This window comes from Spodoptera frugiperda, chromosome 14, assembly GCF_023101765.2.
Source record: "Spodoptera frugiperda isolate SF20-4 chromosome 14, AGI-APGP_CSIRO_Sfru_2.0, whole genome shotgun sequence".
Lineage (NCBI taxonomy): Eukaryota > Metazoa > Arthropoda > Insecta > Lepidoptera > Noctuidae > Spodoptera > Spodoptera frugiperda.
The window spans coordinates 9,441,879-9,465,518 of NC_064225.1; the positions used below are offsets into that span (position 1 = coordinate 9,441,879).

Genomic DNA, 23,640 nt, shown 5'->3' on the forward strand with positions numbered 1-23,640 from the left:
TTGTTTGTAATCAAAATTAAATTGTCTGGTACTGTATAATAATGAACAATATTGTTTAAGGATAGGTAATATTTGCCTTTTGTATATGCATAGGGGTTAGGAGACCACCTTTTTATTTTTGAATACACTATCTTTAAGCACCAGGTTATGTTTAATAACAACTACTTGTATAAAAACACAGAGCACTTTAAGATTAAGCAACAAAATTAGATTGCAATTGACATTGTATAAAAAACTGAAAATAATATTAAATATTTATAAACACAACACGCACGCACAAGTGTAAATAATACAGCAGATGGAATAAATCTAGAAATAGACCTCAACCAGGCCGGAGTAACAGATGTACACAGCACTGCTTTGGAGCACGTAGACACAAGGCCAACGGATCCCAAGCCGATAGCAGATATGAACAGATCTTATTATAAAAACGAATCACATAAAATCCGTAACATCCCTTCTGTAAATATTAAAATGGACGACACTACACAGAGGAAACCTCCCTTCAAAACCACTCTACTATTGATGAGCAAATTTGTATGCACAGCATATTATTTCAATTCACACTGACCCAAACCATCGCACACATCATCTCAACTTTACTCTGCTCTGATTTCTATTTTTCTACTCTATGCACTGCACATAAGATTTATATTTCCTTGCACATTAATATAACACGAACCGTTTGTCTTGCAACGTTTCCTCGCTTACACTTTTACCGATTGGCACAAACATTTACCTAACTGACACAAAATTGATACACACGAATTGATTTTTTTCGAAAGTATACTTTTAATGTGTTCGAATTTACAGGTATTGGGTGATTAAATACATTAAACACTGGTGCATACTTCTACATATACCAGCCCGAAATTAATTAGGATACATAGTTGCCCTTAGCACCTCGCATGTCGACCTATAATGCTCCCGTGTGAATCTACAATAGATAGTCATAGATTTTTTCCTTTTAAAATCCGGGCGACTTTCGTAGGGTTGGGCTTGGCACACAGCAAATTAGGATATTGTGAGAATTTTAATAAAATCGTTCTGTAGTCTACAAAGACGGTAGAATCTAATTTAATTAACTTCAAAATATTAATTTGGAACATCATTTGTGAGGAAAATGAAATACAAAATTAAACGCATGAGAAACAAGATTGAAATGAAAAAGTTTGGAGGCCTAAATTGCTGTGTTAATCCCGTAATATTAAGAAACGTCTTCTTGTACTGACTTATTTCTTTATGTTTAGTTACATCAAAGACGATGACTGGGGTCCGTGCAGTGTGACCTGTGGAGAAGGGTGGAGGAAGAAGGAGGTCCATTGCAAGATATTCTTGGAGTTTAGTAGGACTATAGCCAAGCTGCCTGATAGCAAGTGCTTGGGGCCGAAACCTGCTGAAGATACGGAGAGATGCGTGATGGAACCGTGTTCCATGGCTTACGGGACCTCGTTCGGAGACTCCAGCGTGCCGTCCTATGGTGGGAGTGGTGGTGATAGGTAAGATTTGTTACATTATACTTTTACATAAATTAAAACACATTTACCAACATACTCAGAGTCCTTTAACTGTTTGATAGATATTTAACTATAGCCATCTTATTATTATTGTTTAACTTATATAAAAATCAAATATTTAGGTTTTTTATGTAAATTCACATTTTATCAATAAAAGGAATCTAATATTATCTATTTATACCTAGTTATATTCGTAAAAAATACTCAACTCTTAGTAATATTATAAAAGCAAAGGTATAGTTGTTGTGTTAATTTTTTAAAATATCGTTTTTGCTCAACATTATTTATAAATTATAATGGAATCAATTGTATAATTTATAAAGATATAAATGAAAAACAAAACATGCAAAAATATCAAATATTATTTATTTTCTCCATAAGTATATCCAATGCCCCATTATCAACCGCCTCTTTAACAACATCATTCACCCTGACCTTAAGTAATTCATTATCCTTAGGCTCATCTACAGGCTCTATACTCAAATCTAACCTCGATCCTTTGAATATCGATTCATCCTCAGCAGCCATTGTAACAATTCTAAGTTCAACCATAGCGACCAACAGTCCATAAGGTTTAAATTCCTCAATATCCGCATCAAAATCTTCCCTTTTATAAACATCATCAGCCTTAACATCAAACTTGTTTAAGAACACTTTTAGATTGTCATAGTATATTGTTGTTAGGAGATCAAAATGCTCAGATCTGAATGTGGAATCGGTGCATATGTACAGAAAGTACATGATGTCTGTGACTGGGTTCGCGTATCTCATCGCTTGGAAGTCTATGAAGCATACTTTTCCAGCCTGGGAACAAAAATAAATTGTTTAATACATATCATAACATATCGTCACGCCTTTTATCCCCGAAGGGGTAGGCAGAGGTGCACATTATGGCACGTAATGCCACTGTGTACACCCACTTTTCACAATTTATGTTGTCCCATGTAATAGGTGGTGAGCCTATTGCCATATACTGGGCACATTTCCAGACTCCGTGCTACTACTGAGAAATTTTCGAAAAGCCGAAAAAACCCAGCAATTCTTTGCCTACCCGGGAATCGAACCCGAGACCCCTTGCCCGGCAGTCGCACTTGCAACCACTTGGCCAACGAGGCAGTAATTTGTTTAATACCTATTTTAGAAATCACATCACATCACACACATCAACAGCCACTGCTGACCAAAGACCTCTTCTCACATGAATAACGTTTGAGCAACAAGCATCACGCTTGCTCAATGCAAATGGGTTGGCGACTTCAAAATTGTTATCAGAAATTATATTTTCCTCCCATACATACATACATACATAACCTCACGCCTGTCTCCCATGGGGGTAGGCAGAGACAATGGAACGCCAATTGCCACGGTTCTTACACACTTCTTTCGCTTCATCAACAGTCATCAGTCTTTTCATGCATGCTCGTCGGTTAAAGGTACTTTTAGTTTCCTCTCCTTATACTTATATATAGTTTCCTCACGACATTTCTGTTCACCGTTAGTCAATGGTGTCTAAATAAACTTTTTTTTATAAATAGCCAAAAATAAATAATAATGTTTCTGTGGTCGCGTGATCTCAACTGTGAATGATGAACGAAGGTTATCGCGTTCGATAGCCAAATCAATTAAAGTACCTTGGGGTTTTTTGCTCGGAACAATATAACTGAGATAGGTATACACTATGAAGATGGTGATAAACTCAACCGTTTTATATGGAGCTTAAAATACAACTACCTCATCATGCAAATTATGCTTACTACTTCACGGAAAATAAAATTTCTGTAGAAACTTAAGTGTTAGCTATAACTTCAATAGGGATGTTGACGGGGTATGAAAATTAAAAATCTATTTAGTCCGTCAGTTAGATAATGAAAAAATATTAGACACGTATATTTTTATTTTGTCGTATAAGATAACAGTACTTATACAATGAATCAAAGTTTAGGAGTGGCAGCAAATACGTCATTTCTACGTATAAAACGTACCTAGAAGTGTCGTCACGCGATATTTCAAATCGATATATCTTTGAAAATATTTGTTTCCGTTAGAAAATAAAAAATACGTATCTAATATTTTAAAATAATCTACAAGACGGACATTAAAATAAAAATCAGTCATCTACCCTATTGAATACAGTACCCTTAGTATGAGTTACGTTTAAAGTAATCGAAACGAGAGCGCATTCTGCACTCTGATTGGCCGGCTCAAATAAACCAACCAATCAGAGTGCCGTACTTTACACGTAAAGCAAACTCGTACTAAGGGTACTAAACATTTCATTAACAAGACTATTAGTAGAAATTGACAAATCAAGGGCGAGGCCTATCGATAGACAAGTGGATTGATTAGACTGCAAATTGATAACAAATTGACAACTGACTGTTGGAGACAAATCATCTTATATTGGTGACTTTATTGATATTAATACTAGCTGGGTGACGCGGTTTCGCTCTCACGTTGAGTAGATTGTTTTTGAATTAAGATCTATTTAATTATTATGATTTCATTCATGATGTTCAATAGTTTTGAGCTCTGTTGCGTGCTATTGGAGTCCTATGTCCAGCAGTGTACAAACACGCACTGATCATAATTATGTTTTTCAAAGTCAAAATTATTTACTTTAAATAGACCAGGAAGGCACTTTTGAACTTTATAGCAAATATAATAATATTAAAAATGTCTGTATGTCGGTCAGTCCTCTAGTGAAGCTATTTGCTCGTTCCAAAGTGTAGATTCTTATGGAGAAGAACGAGCAAGAAACTCCATAGGTTCCTTTTTTATTAGGTTATATTTTATTTGATAGGTATATTCTACTTGGGTACTACTTCGTATACATTAAATGTTTTTATCAAGCATAATATTAGTCACTCATCATCTCAGATGACTTGCAAATGCAAAAACGTTGTAATCTTATAATCCAATTAGATACCTACAACTGTAGTAAAATTTCAAAATAAATACATCAATTCTTTTACGAGGTAAACGTATTACTAGTATCAACAATTAAGTTCGTCACTCTATCATTCAATATTTAAATACAATAAGCAATCATTACGTCAATAGATCTTTATCTACCCAAAGGTGTGAACAACACAACCTAATTAACACAGATTTCAAACTCACCTCATGTTTAAACAGCATATTATTGACCCAGCAGTCTCCGTGACAAAACACACTCGTTTTACTCGGTTTCACATACATTTGTAGGAGCTGCAAAAGTTTGCTTTTCACAGACCCCAGCTTTTCCCTCGCATCTTCATCGGTGACAAGTTTCAAAGACATTTCGAAAGACTCAAAGAAGTAATCCCTCAATTTCGTTTTATTTAGAAAATGGTTCTGATATAATAGATCGTGAAACTCAGTATTGATTTCCTTCACTACCATCGGCTCTTTACATTGAAACACAAACGATAAAGCGTGGAATTTTGCCAATTCTGCAAGTACCACACCGATTTCTTTGATACCAAGATTTTCATATTTCGCCAATTTCCCATCGACATCATATCCTTTTGTTGTCAAGTCCTCCAAAATGATGATTTCCCTGGAGTTTTCTGTGTTTGAATATAAACAATCTGAGAGTTCCAATCTTTCATGTTCGTATAAAACATTTTGTATATCTTTAAACTTGCTTATGACTTTCTGATAGGCTATGACTTCTCGTTCATGTAACTTGTGATATAACACTTGCCGTTCTGTGTTCACTAAAGTTTTTATAATAACACTGATGCTATGGTCGTCACTATCAGTTTCATTGATTTCGACGCGAAACACGTTTGCTATGTAGTTAGCTCGTTTGCCACTTATACAATCTACATTGTATTCGAAATCTTGTATGCCTTTAGCGAGTGCAACGTTTTGTAGGGAATTGTGGAGTTCAACACAGTTGAAGTCATCTGGTTCATCAAGATGAACGTCTAGAGACATATCTACACTGTCGCTTGGTTCCGATACCACTGAATGTTCATTGTGAATTAATCATGCGATAAATACCGTATCTTCTGATAAGCTGATATCTATCAACAAGTAAATAATTCTTGAGATTACGCTCCGCGATACATTTCGTATGTTTTTATAAATATCAATGTAGGTAGGTAGGTAGGTGTGTATGAGGAAAATTATTCGCAATGCGCTACTGATTTATTTTTTTAATTAACATTGTTGTTGATAATTAAATTATCGCTTACCTCTGCATTTTTTCGAAAATCTTGGCCATGCTATGCGATCCTCGTTTTATCTTTAAATAGGTTTGTAATGACTTCTTTTTTATTTTTATCAGGAATAATTTCCACAAACTTAATCGTAATTTAATAAACAAGGCGTTATTATAATATGCATAAGTGATCTTGAATTGATACTGGTACATGCAACCTCATTTATTTCGAAAATTCACTATGCCCGAACTAAAATTGGAATTAAAAACCCTTCCCTAGCAGTTGCAACAGGATCAATGAAACAATCTGTAAACCAGTGTAACTGATGGACTTATGTTTGTCAACAGCAGGCTACTGACCTTCGGGACCTCAAGCAACATCAGGGTGGCACCAGGATCTCCAGGGAAGTCATACTCTTGGAAAGAAAAAGGTTACACGAGCTGCAGTGCGTCTTGTCTCAGTGGTGTTCAGGTATGCCATAAAAATGTTTGTTTAAGTTTTCTAATTAGAAATATGATAGGTTGCTTGTGGCTGATGCCTGATCCAGAGTTGCAGACTACCTGGCGGGTTACCGGGGCTCTGGCTCAATACACAGGAGTAGGAATGGGTGGATTTTAGGCAACAAGAGTCTGACACTCCCTTTCGCCTCGCCCAAGGCGGGGAGAAGTCATTGGATGACTTTATCCCCTTAAAAAAATGCGTTGACGGCCGCCAAATAGAGGAAAGATCCCATAACTCACACGGTGAAATACAAGGCCGGTTCTCAGTGAAGGCGTGGTATGAATCCGGTTGAAATTGCCCATTTGTGCCCAAGCCTGGCTGTTATACATTTTCGATGTGAAAAACGTATGTCTTAACATTTGAAAAAGAACAATTATCAGAATCTTAAACATATGCATTTTACAGGAACTAATAATCCAGTGTGTAAGAGATGAAGACGGTAAGAACGCGTCTCCGTACATGTGTGACCCGCTGACGAAACCAGAGAACAGGGTGCGGACTTGTAACGACCATCCGTGTCCACCCAGGTATGTGTGAATAGAGGTATTATTACTAATAGGTTGAAATATTATTATGGACAATATTTACAAAAATCGAATTACCTAGTGAGTTGAATCATAAAGGAAAGAAAAAAGTAAAAATTTCTCATAATAAAACAAATCATTGCATTTATTTTTCTGGACAAGAAATAACTGGGCTTTTTACAGTTTTTCAAAAAATTCTCAGTAGTAGCTCGGAGTCTGGAATTGTGCTCAGTATATAGTAATAGACTCACTCCCTATTACATGGGTCATTAACACAAATGGTGAAAAGTAGATGTGCATTGTACAGTAATGTGCAGGTGTACCTCTGCCTACCCCTTCGGGGATAAAAGGCGTGACGTTGCTTTAAGAGCCCATGTAGTTGCGGGTGCATATATTACAAAACACTAAGCACTATTCTAAACCCTTCTTCACCAATGAACTTCGAAAACAGCATATACTCACAAAATACTTCAAATCCTTTAGTTCAACCCTATCAAACTTACAACATCTCAAAAAACCTATAACAACAATCTACAATTTCCACTAACACCCATTCACAATCCATCCAAATCACTCCTCACATCAGATAACATAGAACACACTAGTAGCACACTACGCAGGTACAACAATACGTACATAACCCGTCAACGCACACGGTGGTACAAAGTGACACAAAGCAACGCAACCGGACTACAGTCGGCTTACTAATCCTCTGTGTGCTTTGTAGGTGGAACTACACTGAATTCTCACAATGCACCAAGTCGTGCGGCATCGGGATTCAGACGAGAGAGGTCACTTGTATACATGAGGTGAGATCTGTTACGTTTTGGTATGGTGTTTCGATTGTATGTTTGATTAGTTTAGTAGTAGTAGTAGATTATTTTATTTTAATGTCCTTATAGATTATTTTAAAGCATTAGATACGTATTTTTTTTCTTGGCAAAATTATTTGGCACAACATGAGTTAAATTACATCACTTCTAGACAGAAAAACGTACCCAACTACTCGATAATGCTTTATTTTCAACTCAATATTTGCTCGATATGAAAAATACCGTTTTATTAATATTTTCGTGTCATCATTTTTATTTGTCTCTTACCCCCATACTCAAAATCATTGTTACTTAACCCAGTCCTTAGCTATTGTTTTCGGAAAAAACTCGTCACTAAGGAATGGTTTAAGTACTAAGTACGGCAATTAATCTAATTTTACCATCACAACCAGGTGACTCGCGGTGGTACCAACACAGTGGTGGTCCCGAACAGCATGTGTCCACAACCGCCCCCACCGGACCGGCAGTACTGCAACGTGCTCGACTGCCCCGTCAGGTGGCACACCGGCGAGTGGTCCAAATGCTCCAAGACTTGCGGCGGGGGGTTAAAGCAGAGAGATGTAAGTGGTGGTGAAAAGTAGATCTTAATAAGTAAGATTTACTTTTGAGTTGGTTTTATAGTGGCATTGTGTTATATACTAAGTTTTAGTTTAATGCGGAAAAAGACATTATTGTTTTTAAAGTATCTGGGAGTTCGAAATTATAATTTTTATCAATGACATAGTTAGGCCATGGCCAATAGAAAATTTGCTAATGCCAGTCTAGTTTGCTAATTACTCCAATCGAACTAAAACAGAGCTAAGCTGACTATCCTCATTATCATTACCATTAAACGAAGATAGTCATGATTCTTATATAGTCTATTTCTAAAAATTAAGCTTACTTCTTTTAGTCTTAAGTTATCACTTATTACCACAACTCGTTGGTGACCCTTTAATTGGCGACTGTATAAGCTCAAAACTGATTTATATGTATTTTCTTACTGTACTTAAATAACCTTTATACAGAAGCTGTTGGTACCTATACCATTTAAATAAATAAATGACCCTATAAATATTTAGGAATAACATTCAGAACTTCTCATTGACCCCAGGTGGAGTGTAAACAAATAATGGCGCAGTCCCACGTGGTGGAGCGTCCTGCTTCACTCTGCAGCTCCCCACGCCCAGCCGCCACCAAGTCCTGCAACTCCAGACCCTGTCTCCTGGACACCGCGTCTCCAGAGATATCGCTCGCCAATTCCTCGTATATACAACATGATCCGAAGAAGAAAAAGGTAAGTTATGACCGTCAAAAGAAGAAAAAGAAAGTATATATCTTTATTTTTATTTTATTTTTATTTTTCATTTTGAGGAACAGCAAACAGTTACATTATAAAATCTTACAACTAATATAACAATGACTTGTTGTGGTCATAATGTAACCCACAACGCTATCCACAGGTAAACACAAATATTTAAAAATGAAAATCGCTTGATTTGATTATTAGTATGTATCACACTACACAGCACGACGGGCCAGCGACCAACAGGAACGAGAGTTTCAATCGCGTGAGGCGCGAGAGACTAAAGAATCTAATATAATATTGTAATATTCATTTTGTTTTCATGCGATGTCCAAGTCGATCTATTTGTTTAAAACGTTAAATATTTTTAATATTGGCATGATAATAACTTATGTAATAACTTAAGACAGAAGGTCCTTCAAGTAGACACTAAATAGATTAACCGACTTGGTATTACATGGATCTCACAACTTTTGACGGTAGAAAGACTGAGCTGCGAGACTTGGGTTTTTTACAGGATGTTTTTGATGGGATCTCACTTCTTTTTGTAGAGCCTTTCTTTTTGATACCATCTACTTCTAACGAATTTTGTTAAAGGTCTTATGATATTTTCTTATTTTTATATGTAGTCTTCCTCTTTTTCTTTTCCGGTACTACTTCTTGAGCTTCAGCCACAGTTTTTCTCAAAGCCCACTCCCTGTCTCTATGGGCTTTTCTCGGAGGCTTTGATGTCTCAATTTTTGACAAGTCTGGACGTAAATTTTACAAGTAATAATGTTGTTCAGTTTCATGGGCTAAACACACCCTTACCCACCCTATACCCCCTCCCTTGCCTCATATGGTAGGTACCTATCTACACCTATTCAATTTATAACCACCACCAACCACCAACTGCATAAATAACTTTGTAATCCCATATATTTATATGGGATTACAAAGTTATTGATGCAGTTGGTGTATTTGGAAAACTGGACCGAAATTACAAAATATTTAAGTTTTCCCATGATTAAGACACTAAACTCTATATCTATTCCAAATATGAAGCTTCTAAGTCTGCTAGAAGTGCCTTGGACTTTTGATGATCGGTGAGTCAGTGAGTGACAAAATTTAGAAACTTTAACAAGTTGTCATTCTTAAACTACTGGTTCAAATTGACTGAAATTTTAAATATTCCGTGTTTATACAATGCCGGATTAGTTACTGAAGATTCAGGTTTCTTGCTTTATCCACAACCGAATTATAGGGGGTCGAAAAAGGCCCGAATTGCTTCGAGAAAAGGATGGTACGGCCGTGCCGCTTTTTTTGCTCGACTTGGCGGGGGCACTGCCGCGCTCCCATATATGGGATTACAAAGTTATTTATGCAGTTGGTGGTTGGTGGTGGTTATAAATTTAATAGGTGTAGTGAAGTAATGCGCTGATGGATATAGGTTCTGCAGTGTTCACATCCGGTCAAGCTTACGTGGCACTTTCGAGAGTTACAAGTCTGGGCGGTTTACATCTCATTAATGTCGACTTTGGAAGTATTAAAGCGCAGGAATCATCAATTTGTGAATACAACAGATTAAGAAGTATTTACCGTCCAGACTTGTCAAAAATTGAGACATAAAAGCCTCCGAGAAAAGCCCATAGAGACAGGGAGTGGGCTTTGAGAAAAACTGTGGCTGAAGCTCAAGAAGTAGTACCGGAAAAGAAAAAGAGGAAGACTACATATAAAAATAAGAAAATATCATAAGACCTTTAACAAAATTCGTTAGAAGTAGATGGTATCAAAAAGAAAGGCTCTACAACAAGAAGTGAGATCCCATCAAAAACCTCCTGTAAAAAACCCAAGTCTCGCAGCTCAGTCTTTCTACCGTCAAAAGTTGTGAGATCCATGTAATACCAAGTCGGTTAATCTATTTAGTGTCTACTTGAAGGACCTTCTGTCTTAAGTTATTACATAAGTTATTATCATGCCAATATTAAAAATATTTAACGTTTTAAACAAATAGATCGACTTGGACATCGCATGAAAACAAAATGAATATTACAATATTATATTAGATTCTTTAGTCTCTCGCGCCTCACGCGATTGAAACTCTCGTTCCTGGTCGCTGTCGGCTGTGTAGTGTGATACATACTAATAATCAAATCAAGCGATGTCCAAGTCGATCTATTTGTTTAAAACGTTAAATATTTTTAATATTGGCATGATAATAACTTATGTAATAACTTAAGACAGAAGGTCCTTCAAGTAGACACTAAATAGATTAACCGACTTGGTATTACATGGATCTCACAACTTTTGACGGTAGAAAGACTGAGCTGCGAGACTTGGGTTTTTTACAGGATGTTTTTGATGGGATATATTTATACAGAAAGAGGAGTTTAAAGATAAAGACAAAATGACAAAATTAAAACTGCTATTATAAAGTGGTTTGTATCATATTGTTAGTATCGACTGCAAAGTTGGCACGGTGGTAAGACAACTGGCTGCCGTGCAACGTGTAGCGGGTGCGATTCCCGCACGGAACAACTCTTTGTGTGATCCACAAATTGTTGTTTCGGGTCTGAGTGTCATATGCATGTGCAATTGTATGTTTGTAAAGACAACCACAATACAGGAGAAAATCCTAGTGTAGGGAAACGTTAAAAAAAATAAAGTTTTGTACGTCATCATCGTCGGCATAAGAAAAAACTACCGACTTTAAAAAGTTTTGACTGACCATGGTATACGTATATGGTAGTATGTATACCACAATAATTGGCGTTCCATAGTCTCTACCTCCATGGGAGACAGGCGTCATATTAATTACTAATTAATACGTATGTAGGTAAACCACAATAAACCTATTAACAATGATTCTAATAATATCAAGTAGCACAATGACCCAATTTCTAAAGATTCTAACACTATACATAATAATCAGCTATATTACAATAACCACTATTCTAAAGACACACAATACCTTACTGAAATACATCTGGGATTTCAACCACACACTATACAATACTACAAGTTATTACATTTCACTCAGGTGACGGTAAAGGTGGGCGGATCAGCGACAATATTCTACGGGACGCAAGTGAAAATCAAATGTCCCGTGAAAGGGTACAATAGGACCAAGATACAGTGGGCCAAGGACCATCAGATCATTAGCAAGTCGAAGAAGTATAAGATTTCTAGAAAGGTACGTGGATTTTTTTTAAAAGGTATTTGTCTTGATTCCTTAGTGTGTCCTATTGGACAGTTGGAACGTAAACCTGTGGCTTAAAGAATTAAGAATGTTTTGTTTCTACAGAAATATTTGTCCTATTTTTTCCTAATATATTTTTTAATTTGTATAAGCCGGTAAACGAGCAGACGGATCAACTGATGATAAGCAATAACAGACAACGAAACACCAGTGGCGTTACTAATGAATTGCTGACCTTTTAGGAATTAGGAATCGAAATGTTGTTGTTCGAGAATTGGGAAGATTGGCAAGAGAGTTGGGCCTCCGGTATCCTCACTCACACAACACAACCGTTGCTAAACGTCGGCTTTCTATGGTATCACTCCGATCGAGCCAGACCATTCGTGCCGACGCATGCATTAACAAGAGTTTAAAAACAAATCAATATTGAAAAATATACGAAAGTCTTGCTTTTACAAAGCTAAGAGTACAAGAAGCTTCACAATAAACACAAAATATAACATATTTGTTTTCTAAGCAGGGTGCTCTTCGAATCAACTCCCTGTCTCTCCGCGACCATGGAGTGTACACCTGCGTAGCTGGCAGGTCCAGTGCCAACCTGACACTGCTGGTGAAGCCGAGACCTGGGGAGTTTCCATCCAGCGAGGAGATCGAGAGGCATAAGGCATTGGATGAACCGTCGTCGCCGTTGTCGGATAGGTAAGGTTTAGGAGATAATTGTTTAAAGCTTTAAAGTAATGATAAAGTCATAATTGAAAAATACATATTTTGAAATTAATTTTAAAAGAAATTAAATAATTTATTAAGTTAATTATGTATAATGGCGTAGTCACGCTTCTGTTTGACGAGGTATCTCGACTAGTTTCAAGCTACGCGGGGGCTTATATTTATGAAACTTCTTAATACTATTTTACTATAACGTTAAAACATTATGTGCACATTGTGATCATTACTAACACTTTAAGTAAGTAATGATAAAATCAGCATTAGAATGCAAAATTATATATAACCCTTCACTATCAAGTTTCTAAACTAGTGTCACTAGTGATATTACAAGCATTGTTAAATGAAGTGTCACAAGAGTCATGTGTCGCACGTAGTCATAAAATATACTCCGTATCTCTTCTTCACTATCCTATGTATACAAAATTGGTCTCTATTCAACCAAATAAAGATACAATTTCAATAATTTTCCAATAACAACAGCCGGGCGGACGGGCGCTACCGAGCTATGATCGGAGGCACATCGGATGACCAGTCACACGAACAGCGGCCGGGGGACTCCAGGAAGAATTATAAGAATAGGCAGAAAGGTAAGTTATGTAGTATACCCCTACTAGACCCCACTAATGTCGTGGAAGTCTGGAGGTTTAAGACGGACGCTTCTCATGCATGAGAGTGCGGGTTCCAAACCTACTAAAAACAGGTACGGTACCAATGTGACTTTTTCGGAGTTATATGTACTTTCTAAGATTATTTAGACACTACTGACAAACGGTGAAGGAAAACATCGTGACGAAACCTGACCTTATAATTTCTAATTAATAAGGTAATTGGGCCTCCACCCGGTAACCTCACTCACATAACAAAACACATTCACGTCGGTTTTCTGTGAGGCCGTGGTCACATCACATCACTCCGAAGCATGGCTCTCCCACACTTAAAAATACCTTCTTCAATAGCATTTACTTACAAATTACAATACTTAATTAAAGACCGAAAAATCCTCAAGTGATTCTTTTAAAATATAATTTTGACCAAAACATTGCAGAATTTAAGACAAATTACAAATGTTGCACCAAATGAATGAAGATCCGACGCTTGGTAGACGAGTGCAGTGCAAACACTAGATAAATTTCGAAATTTTCCCTCTTAATTTCTCGGCGGTACATTTTGAGTTTTTAAAGCTCCTTCATTTTAAAAATATTGTTCTATTTCTTAATTTGTTTCTTGTTATTTTCGGTGCAAAACGTTTTTAATTTTCCTCCTAAATGTGTTTAGCTAATTTTCGGTAACGATTCTGTTTGTACTTAGTCTATAATAACTGCTATTTAAATTGAGGATACTGATTTTACTAAACATAGTTTTTTGGTGGGGGAAGATCATCGAATGACTTTTCCGGCTTGTCTCTCAAGCCTCAAAGAGGGACTTACCGATGGTATTTATTTTTCTAAAGCTTCTGCCAACTTTTAAACGCATGGACATATTTGGACTTTTATAATTACTGAAATTAAAAAAAATTGGGTAGTTTTTTTTTGCTCACCCTCACCCCAGAGGCCCCATATAATTTATACTGCAGATACGACTCTACATTCGGAGCCGCGGACTACCGAGCGGTTTTACTGGTGCCCCGGCTCGAAAAATAGGAGTAGGAACGGAGTGGTTTTTAGTTACTAAAAGTCTAACACTCTCTCTCTCGCTTCACCCAAGACGGGAGAAATCATTGAAAAAAGAAGCTACACCTCTGCTACTTATCCAAACCTCAATATACCTATCATAAAAATGCTAAGTCATTTTCATATTTCATCTAACAATTCACATAATAATTACATTTATATCTATAGGAAAAATAGACAAAGTCCGCGACGCTCTCTACGGGAACACAGCGACAACGAGCACCAAGGCGTCGCCCAGCTTCAACTCACAAGAGCGAGAGAGAGACTTGTACGACGAACACGAGGTAAGGACATTATTATATACTTATATAATATATTAAATATATACTACGTTATATGTATAATTCATTGTAATAATGTATGGTGTTGATAAATTGTCTGAAATATTTTTATATACATGGTAAATGTTTAGGTAGAAATACTACTTGAATTAAACATAGGAAATTATATTGTCGTAGGTAATTATTATAACTGGCTTTTTGAAGATTTTGTTAGAATATTCAATCAGATAAAATATAATATCGCCTATAATAAACCTGTAGTAGAAATATCGACCATAGAAACTAAACAACAAAGTCCAAAATTTAAAAAAATCTATGAATGTCTAAAAAACCAAACAAAGACTAATTTCATCAAAATTTAAAAACAATATCAAACCAAGATTACTTTACACTCAAAAATCAACCAAAGCCACTAAATCATTAAACATATTTTTCCTTGTAACAAGCCAAAAACCACCCTTAACGACACACACCCCAAAATCTACTCATTTATAATCAGGAACCGATAATATAGCACTTATACTCAGCAGCATAATGACTATAATAAAATTTACAACCGATTTTATGTCCGACATAAAATGGCTACATCTTGATGATGTTGTTGCAAAGACTCACTTATCGTACGCATAAATTTGTCATAATCATCTTTCATAGCTTTTGTATAATACACTTTGTTACCTGAGCCATTAGGTTTAGTATTACATGTCTGGAGATCTGTCTTTAGGGCGGTATTATTTTGTCAATCATAATTTTAGTGGCTCTGTTTTTGGGTAATCTTTGGACGAGGAAGAAGGATTCTTTGCTTTTAGAAACAAACAGATTTATTAAGACTAAAGTAATGTTTGTGCCAAAAATGTGTATCTAAAATAAATTGTTACAAAAAGTCAAAAATGTATGAAAATTAAAATGGTCTTTGTGTTATTTCATTTGGAATAGTGGTTTTACATGAACAGCAATATCCTTAAATTTTCTTCAAACAAAAACTGTAATTAAAGTTGACTATTTAAAAAACCCTAAGCATTGCCATGTTCACGTCGCTTTTTACGACATCGTTCATAGCCAGGCATGTTCCATCTTCGACCGCATCGTCACTTACCATCAGGTGAGATCGCGGTCAAATATCTAGTCTAGTTTGAGATTCCAAAAAAACATTTCGTCAGAAAAAGAACGGGTGACAAAATATGCGTCATCAGCAGACACCCAATTTTTTTTATACAATATTCAAAAGAATCAATACGACTAAGTACAATCATAGTAGACTATAAAGAAAATGTTACCCCAAAAAGACAATTTATCAACCAAACATACAGAAGCTTAACCTAACAAACCTTGCTCGCACGCCGCTTGGACTATGTATTGAAGAAGAGTGCTGTCTCCTCGCAGATGCTCCCCCCCAAACGGAGCAGTGCGTCTAGGGTTCTCCCCTGCCTGCATTACATTGTCATGCAACTCCAGGTGAGAAGTTCCCAGTACAGAGGGTAGAACTGGTGGCATGAGTTGCATGTTGGTTGGATTCATCTCGACGGTTGAGAGGCTAAAGCCCGAATACTGAAACGCTACTCAATTTTAAGTTGTACTTAAATATCGTTCTATCTCTGTCTTTTATAAAGAATTTGTAGAGACAGAACTATTCTTGAGAGCGTCTTAAAATTGAGTGACGTTTGAGTATTTGCCCAAAAATGATCTAAGAGACATTTTTTGCGGTATTGAGTTATATACGCCATTCAATGGCAAAACATTCGGTAATTCCGAATATGTATATAAATGATTAATAGGTATCAGAAAAAAATCTTCTGCTGTAAATCTTCTGTGTCTTTCAACCATCGAATATTTCGTTTTTCTGGTGATTTTGATTTACTTTTTTTTTAGTTGGAGGTAATTCAGGGTTGCTGCTAGATTAATAACATTAGACTATTAATAAGATTGAGAGATGTTTGCAACCAAATGACCACAATTATTATGTACCTGATCTTTACAAATAAATGTTCTTATTATTTTCTCATAATATCTGCAGTAACGGTCATAATATAGGGTCATTTGGTTGCAAATAATTTCTATTGAAAGTGTTTGGCGTATCACCTAGTAAAAACCCAGTACTTGATATTTCTGCATTTAATGCTTTAGTAATTATTTAGCTAGCTTAGTGGTTATTGAGGACTTATTCATTACCTTTTTTAAATGTAGTTGGACGTAGGATCATTTTTGTAATTCACCTAATTCATTAAATAATTTTTGAATGCTTTGATTAAATTTTTCTTTATTTAACTTGAACAAAACACTCCTTTTTTTAATACTTTTCTTTAGATTGTTTGGCATTCACACACAGCAGACTTCAAATAATATCACAATTTTTACTTTTTTGGTCTACTCTTTAACTAGGCAATTTAGGACAAGTATAATTGATATGTTCAGATGTTTTGGAATTTCCAGGGCCTAGGAAACTCCAGGGGACAAAGGACTGTGGACTCTATCATCATGTACCAGAACTATGGAGTACCAACGAAGTCACATTTCTTCAACTTGGAAGACAAACAGATGGTGTTCCCAGAAGATGATGATTCCGACATCATTATTGTCAATGAGGATTATAATAGAAACGTTTTAAGAGATGTTCCTGTTGAGAATCTCAAAGAGTCTTCTGAAGAGACTACTACGGAACACAGGTAGGTTTATTGGAAAGTGGAGGGTCTTTAGTCTGCCCTTAGGGCTATATTTCACCGGGACACCACGGTGGCGCGACTGGTCACCGCTACTAACAAAATGTGTATAAAGAGTTACTCGCCTGGTGTCCGCTTAATTGAGCAAACAATCTGACGACGCGACCAGCTCAGACGCATTTTATTTTTTTTACATTTGATGGGTCGACATTTGGCCGCTATCTCACCTGGTGGTAAGTGATGATGGGGCCTACGATGGAGCACGTCTGCCCATAAGCCCATAAGCAACCTATTCACTCGGGTTTTGTAGGTTTTCACCCAGGTTATACCCATCAAGAAACACAGACTCCGGCAAGGAGTTCCACTCCCTAGCAGTTCGCACAAGGAAGCTTAAAGCGAAGCGCTTCGTGCGAGTGGGTGGGATATCTATGATGTGAGATCCATGAAATGTTGCATTGTGGTGTAGGAACTCTGATGTCCGTATAGGTTAGCTTACGGACACCGTGTTGTCTCGGTGAAATATAGCCTAAAGAACAGCTGCAGGAACAATAGGAGTGGTGACAAATTCTATCTATTCGTCTATGCTATTACCAAGGCAAATTAGCATTACAAACTCTACTGATTGAAATGCCTAATTTCATTTCCACGAAGGACTTATTAACAAACATATTCAGATATGAATATTGACGTTAAAAGGTTCTCAGAAGTGGAATAAAAACACTTTTGATGAATTTGATCTTTTAATAAGTAATACGAAATTGATAACGTAAACAGTGAAATGTGATATTATTGTAAGTCCATCACAACCTCCCGTAGCGCTGCAACTCCTGTGCACCAGGATCTACAGTAGATACAACCATAACAACACCGGAACACTGAAGTCCGGCGCGTCCCAGGGACATGAATGACTGGCTTCCTTCTGAGTTACTTTAAAATACAGACGCACGACCAGACGAATGATGATACGACAATGGCATGTAGCACAATCTGTAGACACCTCAAGCCTGTAACCTTTAACAAAAGGAGTTAGTGGTGCGTTAGGCCCTTTGGTCCAAATGTGTGTGTTTGTTATACTCTATGATTCGTCCATGACTTTAGATCACCTCTAGTAAACCTCTAATGATACTACAAATTGTCTCCCTAGATTGGAAGCGTTAATCCCTTTGGTTTAAAATATGTGTGTGTTTGTTATACTCTTTGAATCGTCCATGACCTTGGATCACCAAGTTAGTAGATGCTCTCTGATGAAACTACAATTTGTCTCCCTAGGTTGGAAGCTCCAGACGCCCACGAGTATGTCTGGATGACTACTGACTGGTCTCCATGCAGTGCCCTCTGCAGCCAAACTGGTCACCAGATCAGAGGAGCTGTTTGCCAGGTATGTGGGTTTATTTGATATTTATCTTTGTATAAAAATCAATGGATTGTCTAACCAACTTTTGAAAACTTATTATGTAAACAGCAGATTGTAATCTATATTTATTAATATTACAAAGCTGAATAGTTTGTTTGAACGCGCTTATATCGGCAACTACTGGCCCGATTTGAATAATTATTTTTGTGTTGGATAGAGCATTATAGAGGAGGGCTATAGGCTATAAAACATCACGCTATGACCAATAAGAGCCAAGCAGAGCGGGTGCAACCGCGCGGAAGTAGCTAGTTGCAAAATAAATCTATTACGGAGTTAATAAACTCCATTCATTATCTTGTTAAGGATGTTACATCTAATATCATTACAAAGGCCTAAGTCTAGTACTTGATTTAAAATATTTTCCCCATTTTAAGCTAAAATAGCACCTTTAAGTTACAACTACACTTAGGCTATTCTTCTTCTTATGGTAGCATCATTACTGAAGGCGGTGATCAACCTTCAGCTTTTCAAATGCATTTTTTTTAACCAACCATAAATACTTACCAGTACTTAGTTACTTTTCTTCCAAAACAGCACAAAAAGGACAACAGCACTACCACAGTGGAGACAGAAGAATGTCTGTCCCGGGGTGGTACTCCACCGACCGTGGTCCGTGAGTGTGCGGGGGACACGTGTGCGGAGTGGAGGACGGCGCCCTGGTCCGCGCCCAAGTGTCTTAGCAGTGGAGCTGGTGAGTTGTCTATAAGTTAAGAGTATTGTAGAAAGAGAAGACTAGAAAAGACGTCCGAAAAGACCAGAGAAGACTATTGAAAGACCAAAAGACCGCTGTTAATTGTTTTCTATGGTTTATTCAATAAATTGACGAAATTAATAGCAATATTAGCAATATTGTTCATAGTGTAGAATAAAGTAAAAGTAATAGAAATATCCAATATGCAATATAACTTTCCGACGAATTGATTTATCAAATTAGTACTCAATGGTAGGCATTTTATATTTCCTAACATCTTCATTAAACGTAAAGTAACGTTGACGTATTGTATTATAATGTAAAACTAAAGGCAGATCGTATGTCGGAATTGGCCTAAAATTACCCTTTTCAGTCCTAGCATATGGCATATCCCTGGCTAACACAAAAAAGGTTTTACCCAAGATTTATTTAAAAACTTAGACATGTGAAGCCTAAGCACGTGCCTTGTTTCCTTCAGGGATAAATTCCACGGAATTCAGTAATAAATCAAAACAATTTATTTTTAGACTAGGGTATTGTTACGTCTCAAGCGGTTTCTGAAGTAATTGTTAGAGCCAGTATATTAGTTTTTAAGTATTCCCGTATATTCTATCATAATTTAATTCTCGTTAAAGTAATTAAGAACTTAAAACCGTTACATAAGATCTACATTACCTAAATGTATTTATAAAACATCTCGCAAATCTCTTGCCTAATTATAAGTTGACTCCGAAACTCCGATGTTATAAATATTGGTCTATTTGCTTAATATGGGCACAGTTTAGACTTAATGGGTACTAAGAATTTTTAAAACATTAATAGTTCATCTTGATCAATGACGCTGGCAATAAAAATTAAATTTTATACAAAAAAACATTGTTCTACCATATTATTAAACTGATACTAAGCTAGCTGTGCGAGAGAGATGCGCGGCTCGAGTATGCAATGTATTGATAGGATGGAACCCATCCATAACACGCATCTTTCCTTATAAAAATCATAGCTTAGCTGAGTCCATTTCCACCAGTATACTAAGTGTACCAATGAATATGGTTGGTGGAAGCAAAACGCATCTCTGGTGGAAAAACACCCTTACACTTTGATCCTTTTATTTACCTCCGTCCTTATTTCTAAGTATCCCTTAGAGAATTTGTAACATTTCACAGTCACTTATATCGATACCATTTTCCTCTAGCCATAATTCGCCGACGCGTGGAATGCGTGGCTGTGAACGGCAGTACGCTGCAGGAGACTGCGTGTGACTCCGTCAGTAGACCGGAGAAGATGAAGAGAGACACCAGCCTGTGTAAGGCCACCTGGGCTGTTGGGCCCTGGAGTAAGGTGAGAAGAACCATTAGACTGTATTTTGTATCATTTGCTGACCATATAACTTCTATTTCGTTTAAAAAGCCTTTGTCTAGGATTCTCAGCGTGTCCTATTGATCAGTTAGAACGTAAACCTTTTGTCTAAGAAGTTCACAATGTTTTGTTTCTATTGAAATATTTCTCCTACCTTTTCCTCATATTTTTGGATCACCTGATGGTAAGCAATTGTCGCCGCTAATGGACACCCGAAACACCAGAGGCATTACCTTCCTTTTGGGAGCTAAGAATTTAAGGCTTGTTGAGGAATCGGGGATTGGGTGCCTCCGGTAACCTCACTCACACAACAAAACACAAATCAAACTATGTGCCTATATTAGCTACATAGTTTTTAATAGGTAGCATCAATTCCTAATGTATCTATACAATTTGTATCAAATCCTCGTATTATAACCGACTCGTAAAATGGTATAGTCGCCCTAAAATCAGATTCCGTCCGCGATGCTTCAGTGCTAGTATTAAATACATAAAATTCAGCAATAACATCGCTTTATGCGTTCATTTTACGAAGCTCTATTAAATTAGTATTTTCGAGAAGCCACCGACCGTAAAAGGAATTGCTTCATTTGTGGCTGGGGCCAATAACATTTATACATTTCAAATGAAAAATGAGTTATAGGTACGTCAATTAAATAATATATGATGTGAATTGTAGTAACAATCATAATAATCTTTCATCATTATCATAATCAACAGCCAGAAGACGTCAACAGCTGAATAATCTTTGATTCGTTTTATCTATGTATTATTTTCTCATGCGACAAAATTATAGATTACCGAACTGATGGACTAAATAGATATTTAACACATTGAACGCCGTGGTGGTCACCGGTGACCGACGTTAGAGGAGGATTTGCCTTCAACGGTTTTCTATTGGCAGTCAAAGACTTAATTATCATACGACAAAGGTACTACACGTTGACTGTCCCATCTATTTTGGATAATCTAGTGGTACATCCAATGAGGATACTTAAAATGTTCTACTGATTAAAAAAATAACAATTTTCGATGGGAGGAAAGTTTTATTTTTGTCAAGTCTGTTCATACGTCTCTAGAAAAATAAAGTTCTAGCTCACACGTCCAGTGCAGTAAACGCAGTTCAATTGCCACTGACTAATGCATTAAATATAATGCACGGACGTCACAGCCAGATCAAAATTGCATTACATGTAATGCACGGACAGTCAACGTGTTAATCATCATCTAAACTCCGCAACAACCCACATCTAACCCACAAAACGTTCCTCAGTGTGTAGGTGCGTGTTCCTCCGTCGGTAGGCAGCACCGCGCGCTCCGCTGCGTGTGGCGAGCTGTGGGCGCCCGTCGGCGGGGGAAAGAGAGGAGTGCGGCCGCCGCGTGCGAGGGACTACCCCGCCCGGGGGTCACTCGGCCTTGCCACGTACATGCCTGTGTTAATAAAGGTATTTGAAAGAAGTTACTCTCTTAAGATAAAAAGAAAAAATATTCCCCCTATGAAAATTAACATGCATCTGATTAATGTGAAATTGATAATTTTGAAGCGTTTGTATTGTTCACAGATTTACTTAAAAATTTAGAAATACTCAGAGTCATTTAATGGTATCTAAACCCAGTCAATAGCAATTATTGTTTTCCCGATACAAAATCGTTACTAAGGAATAACTTAAGTACCTAATTATTAAATGTCTGTGAGTACGACGATAAGCACTATTTTCTGCAATACTTTACTCTAAAACCCAATCTTTTCAGAAAACTTATTTCTTGTTTTACTAACGAAAATATTACATCCACAGATGGCATATGTCGGGACAGCTCCCGTTTCTGCGAAAACGTTAGAGCGATGAACATGTGCGCTCTCAAACGGTACAGGGAGCAATGCTGCAAAACATGCTCCGATTGAGCCAATGATTGCCGTTTAGAACACAATCATTTGAATATTTGAATATAACGGTCTTCGATTCTGAATGGCGGTTGCGATTTCCAATTTCAATTGAGAGGTCAGTTTAAAAATGTAGTTTTGTGAGTTTGTTTTTTGGTTTTTTGCACACAAAATATATTGTTTTTGATAAAATCTGTTGTAATAACTCTTTTAACATCGTTGCAGTTAACAGATTTTTGATCAGTCTTTTGGAAAGTCAAATGTTAGGTACTTTCAGTATGAGTTTGTTTAGTACGTTGAACGAAAACGAAACGATGTCGTTTGGCGCTCTGATTGGTTGGTCCATTCGCGCCAGCCAATCAGAGCATCGAACGCGCTCTCGATTTCAAACGCAAAGAAAACTCACACGAAGGGTACTGAAACTTGACTCTTTCGTATCTACATAGGAAAGTTTACCAGCTCCACGCTCGGCAGGTACTTTGGAGATTGGAGTTTAAAAAGTTGAAGTTTATCGAGAGCGCTGACGCATTCTCTGTTAGTTTTTTTTAAACGTTGATAAGTCTGCGTTTGGCCACCAACCCGCTTACTGCCAGGACGGCGAAGCGAAGATGTGTATGTGTAAATGTGTAGTTATGTCGTCCCTTAGTCGGATCTAACGACACTAAACGATCACAATTTTAAACTCAAGTTATCCACCAACTTACAATATTCAAGAAACATAACATCATCATACAGTACCTCAACAAAAGCTACTCAACTATGCACGATACACCAAAATACCTCGATTCCCATCACACCCCTATTGAAAATTTAACGCAGTGTTGGGGAATGACCGATTCTACTGGGCGAAAACTATCGAGTATATTTGAGCACATAGATGCCTATATATTGATCGATTTTAACTACCTTCATGTTTGAGTAGGCTATATGATACTTTGTCCGGAGCTGCGGACTACCTAGCGGGTTTACCGGGG

General features: G+C 37.0%; 2 protein-coding genes across 8 annotated transcripts in view; one reads left to right on the plus strand and one right to left on the minus strand.

The window, feature by feature from the left end:
• LOC118279393 (protein madd-4) overlaps nt 1–22,939 on the plus strand; it is a 409,330-nt gene extending 386,391 nt beyond the window's left edge. Inside the window, exons 16-32 of one of the 7 annotated variants that reach the window (XM_050698354.1) lie at nt 1,251–1,499; nt 6,013–6,136; nt 6,572–6,693; nt 7,418–7,499; nt 7,916–8,083; nt 8,617–8,799; nt 11,828–11,980; nt 12,504–12,685; nt 13,193–13,299; nt 14,551–14,666; nt 16,047–16,118; nt 17,076–17,326; nt 18,590–18,698; nt 19,269–19,425; nt 20,621–20,766; nt 22,058–22,229; nt 22,581–22,939. In XM_050698354.1, coding sequence (XP_050554311.1) covers nt 1,251–1,499; nt 6,013–6,136; nt 6,572–6,693; nt 7,418–7,499; nt 7,916–8,083; nt 8,617–8,799; nt 11,828–11,980; nt 12,504–12,685; nt 13,193–13,299; nt 14,551–14,666; nt 16,047–16,118; nt 17,076–17,326; nt 18,590–18,698; nt 19,269–19,425; nt 20,621–20,766; nt 22,058–22,229; nt 22,581–22,687 — 2,500 coding nt within the window. In that variant the 3' untranslated portion in view covers nt 22,688–22,939. Of the gene's footprint in view, nt 1–1,250; nt 1,500–6,012; nt 6,137–6,571; nt 6,694–7,417; nt 7,500–7,915; nt 8,084–8,616; nt 8,800–11,827; nt 11,981–12,503; nt 12,686–13,192; nt 13,300–14,550; nt 14,667–16,025; nt 16,119–17,075; nt 17,327–18,589; nt 18,699–19,268; nt 19,426–20,620; nt 20,767–22,057; nt 22,230–22,580 lie in introns of all 7 variants that reach the window. The other 6 variants (XM_050698353.1, XM_050698351.1, XM_050698352.1 and 3 more) reach the window with 6 other exon arrangements.
• On the minus strand, nt 1,862–5,472 carry LOC118279394 (uncharacterized). The gene is made up of 2 exons (XM_035599088.2): nt 4,638–5,472; nt 1,862–2,321 (listed from the first exon to the last, which is right to left on the minus strand). Exons 1-2 carry the CDS (start codon nt 5,436–5,438, stop codon nt 1,872–1,874), a joined length of 1,251 nt encoding a protein of 416 aa, XP_035454981.2. The 5' UTR covers nt 5,439–5,472; the 3' UTR covers nt 1,862–1,871.
• Nucleotides 22,940–23,640: the final 701 nt, after the last annotated feature.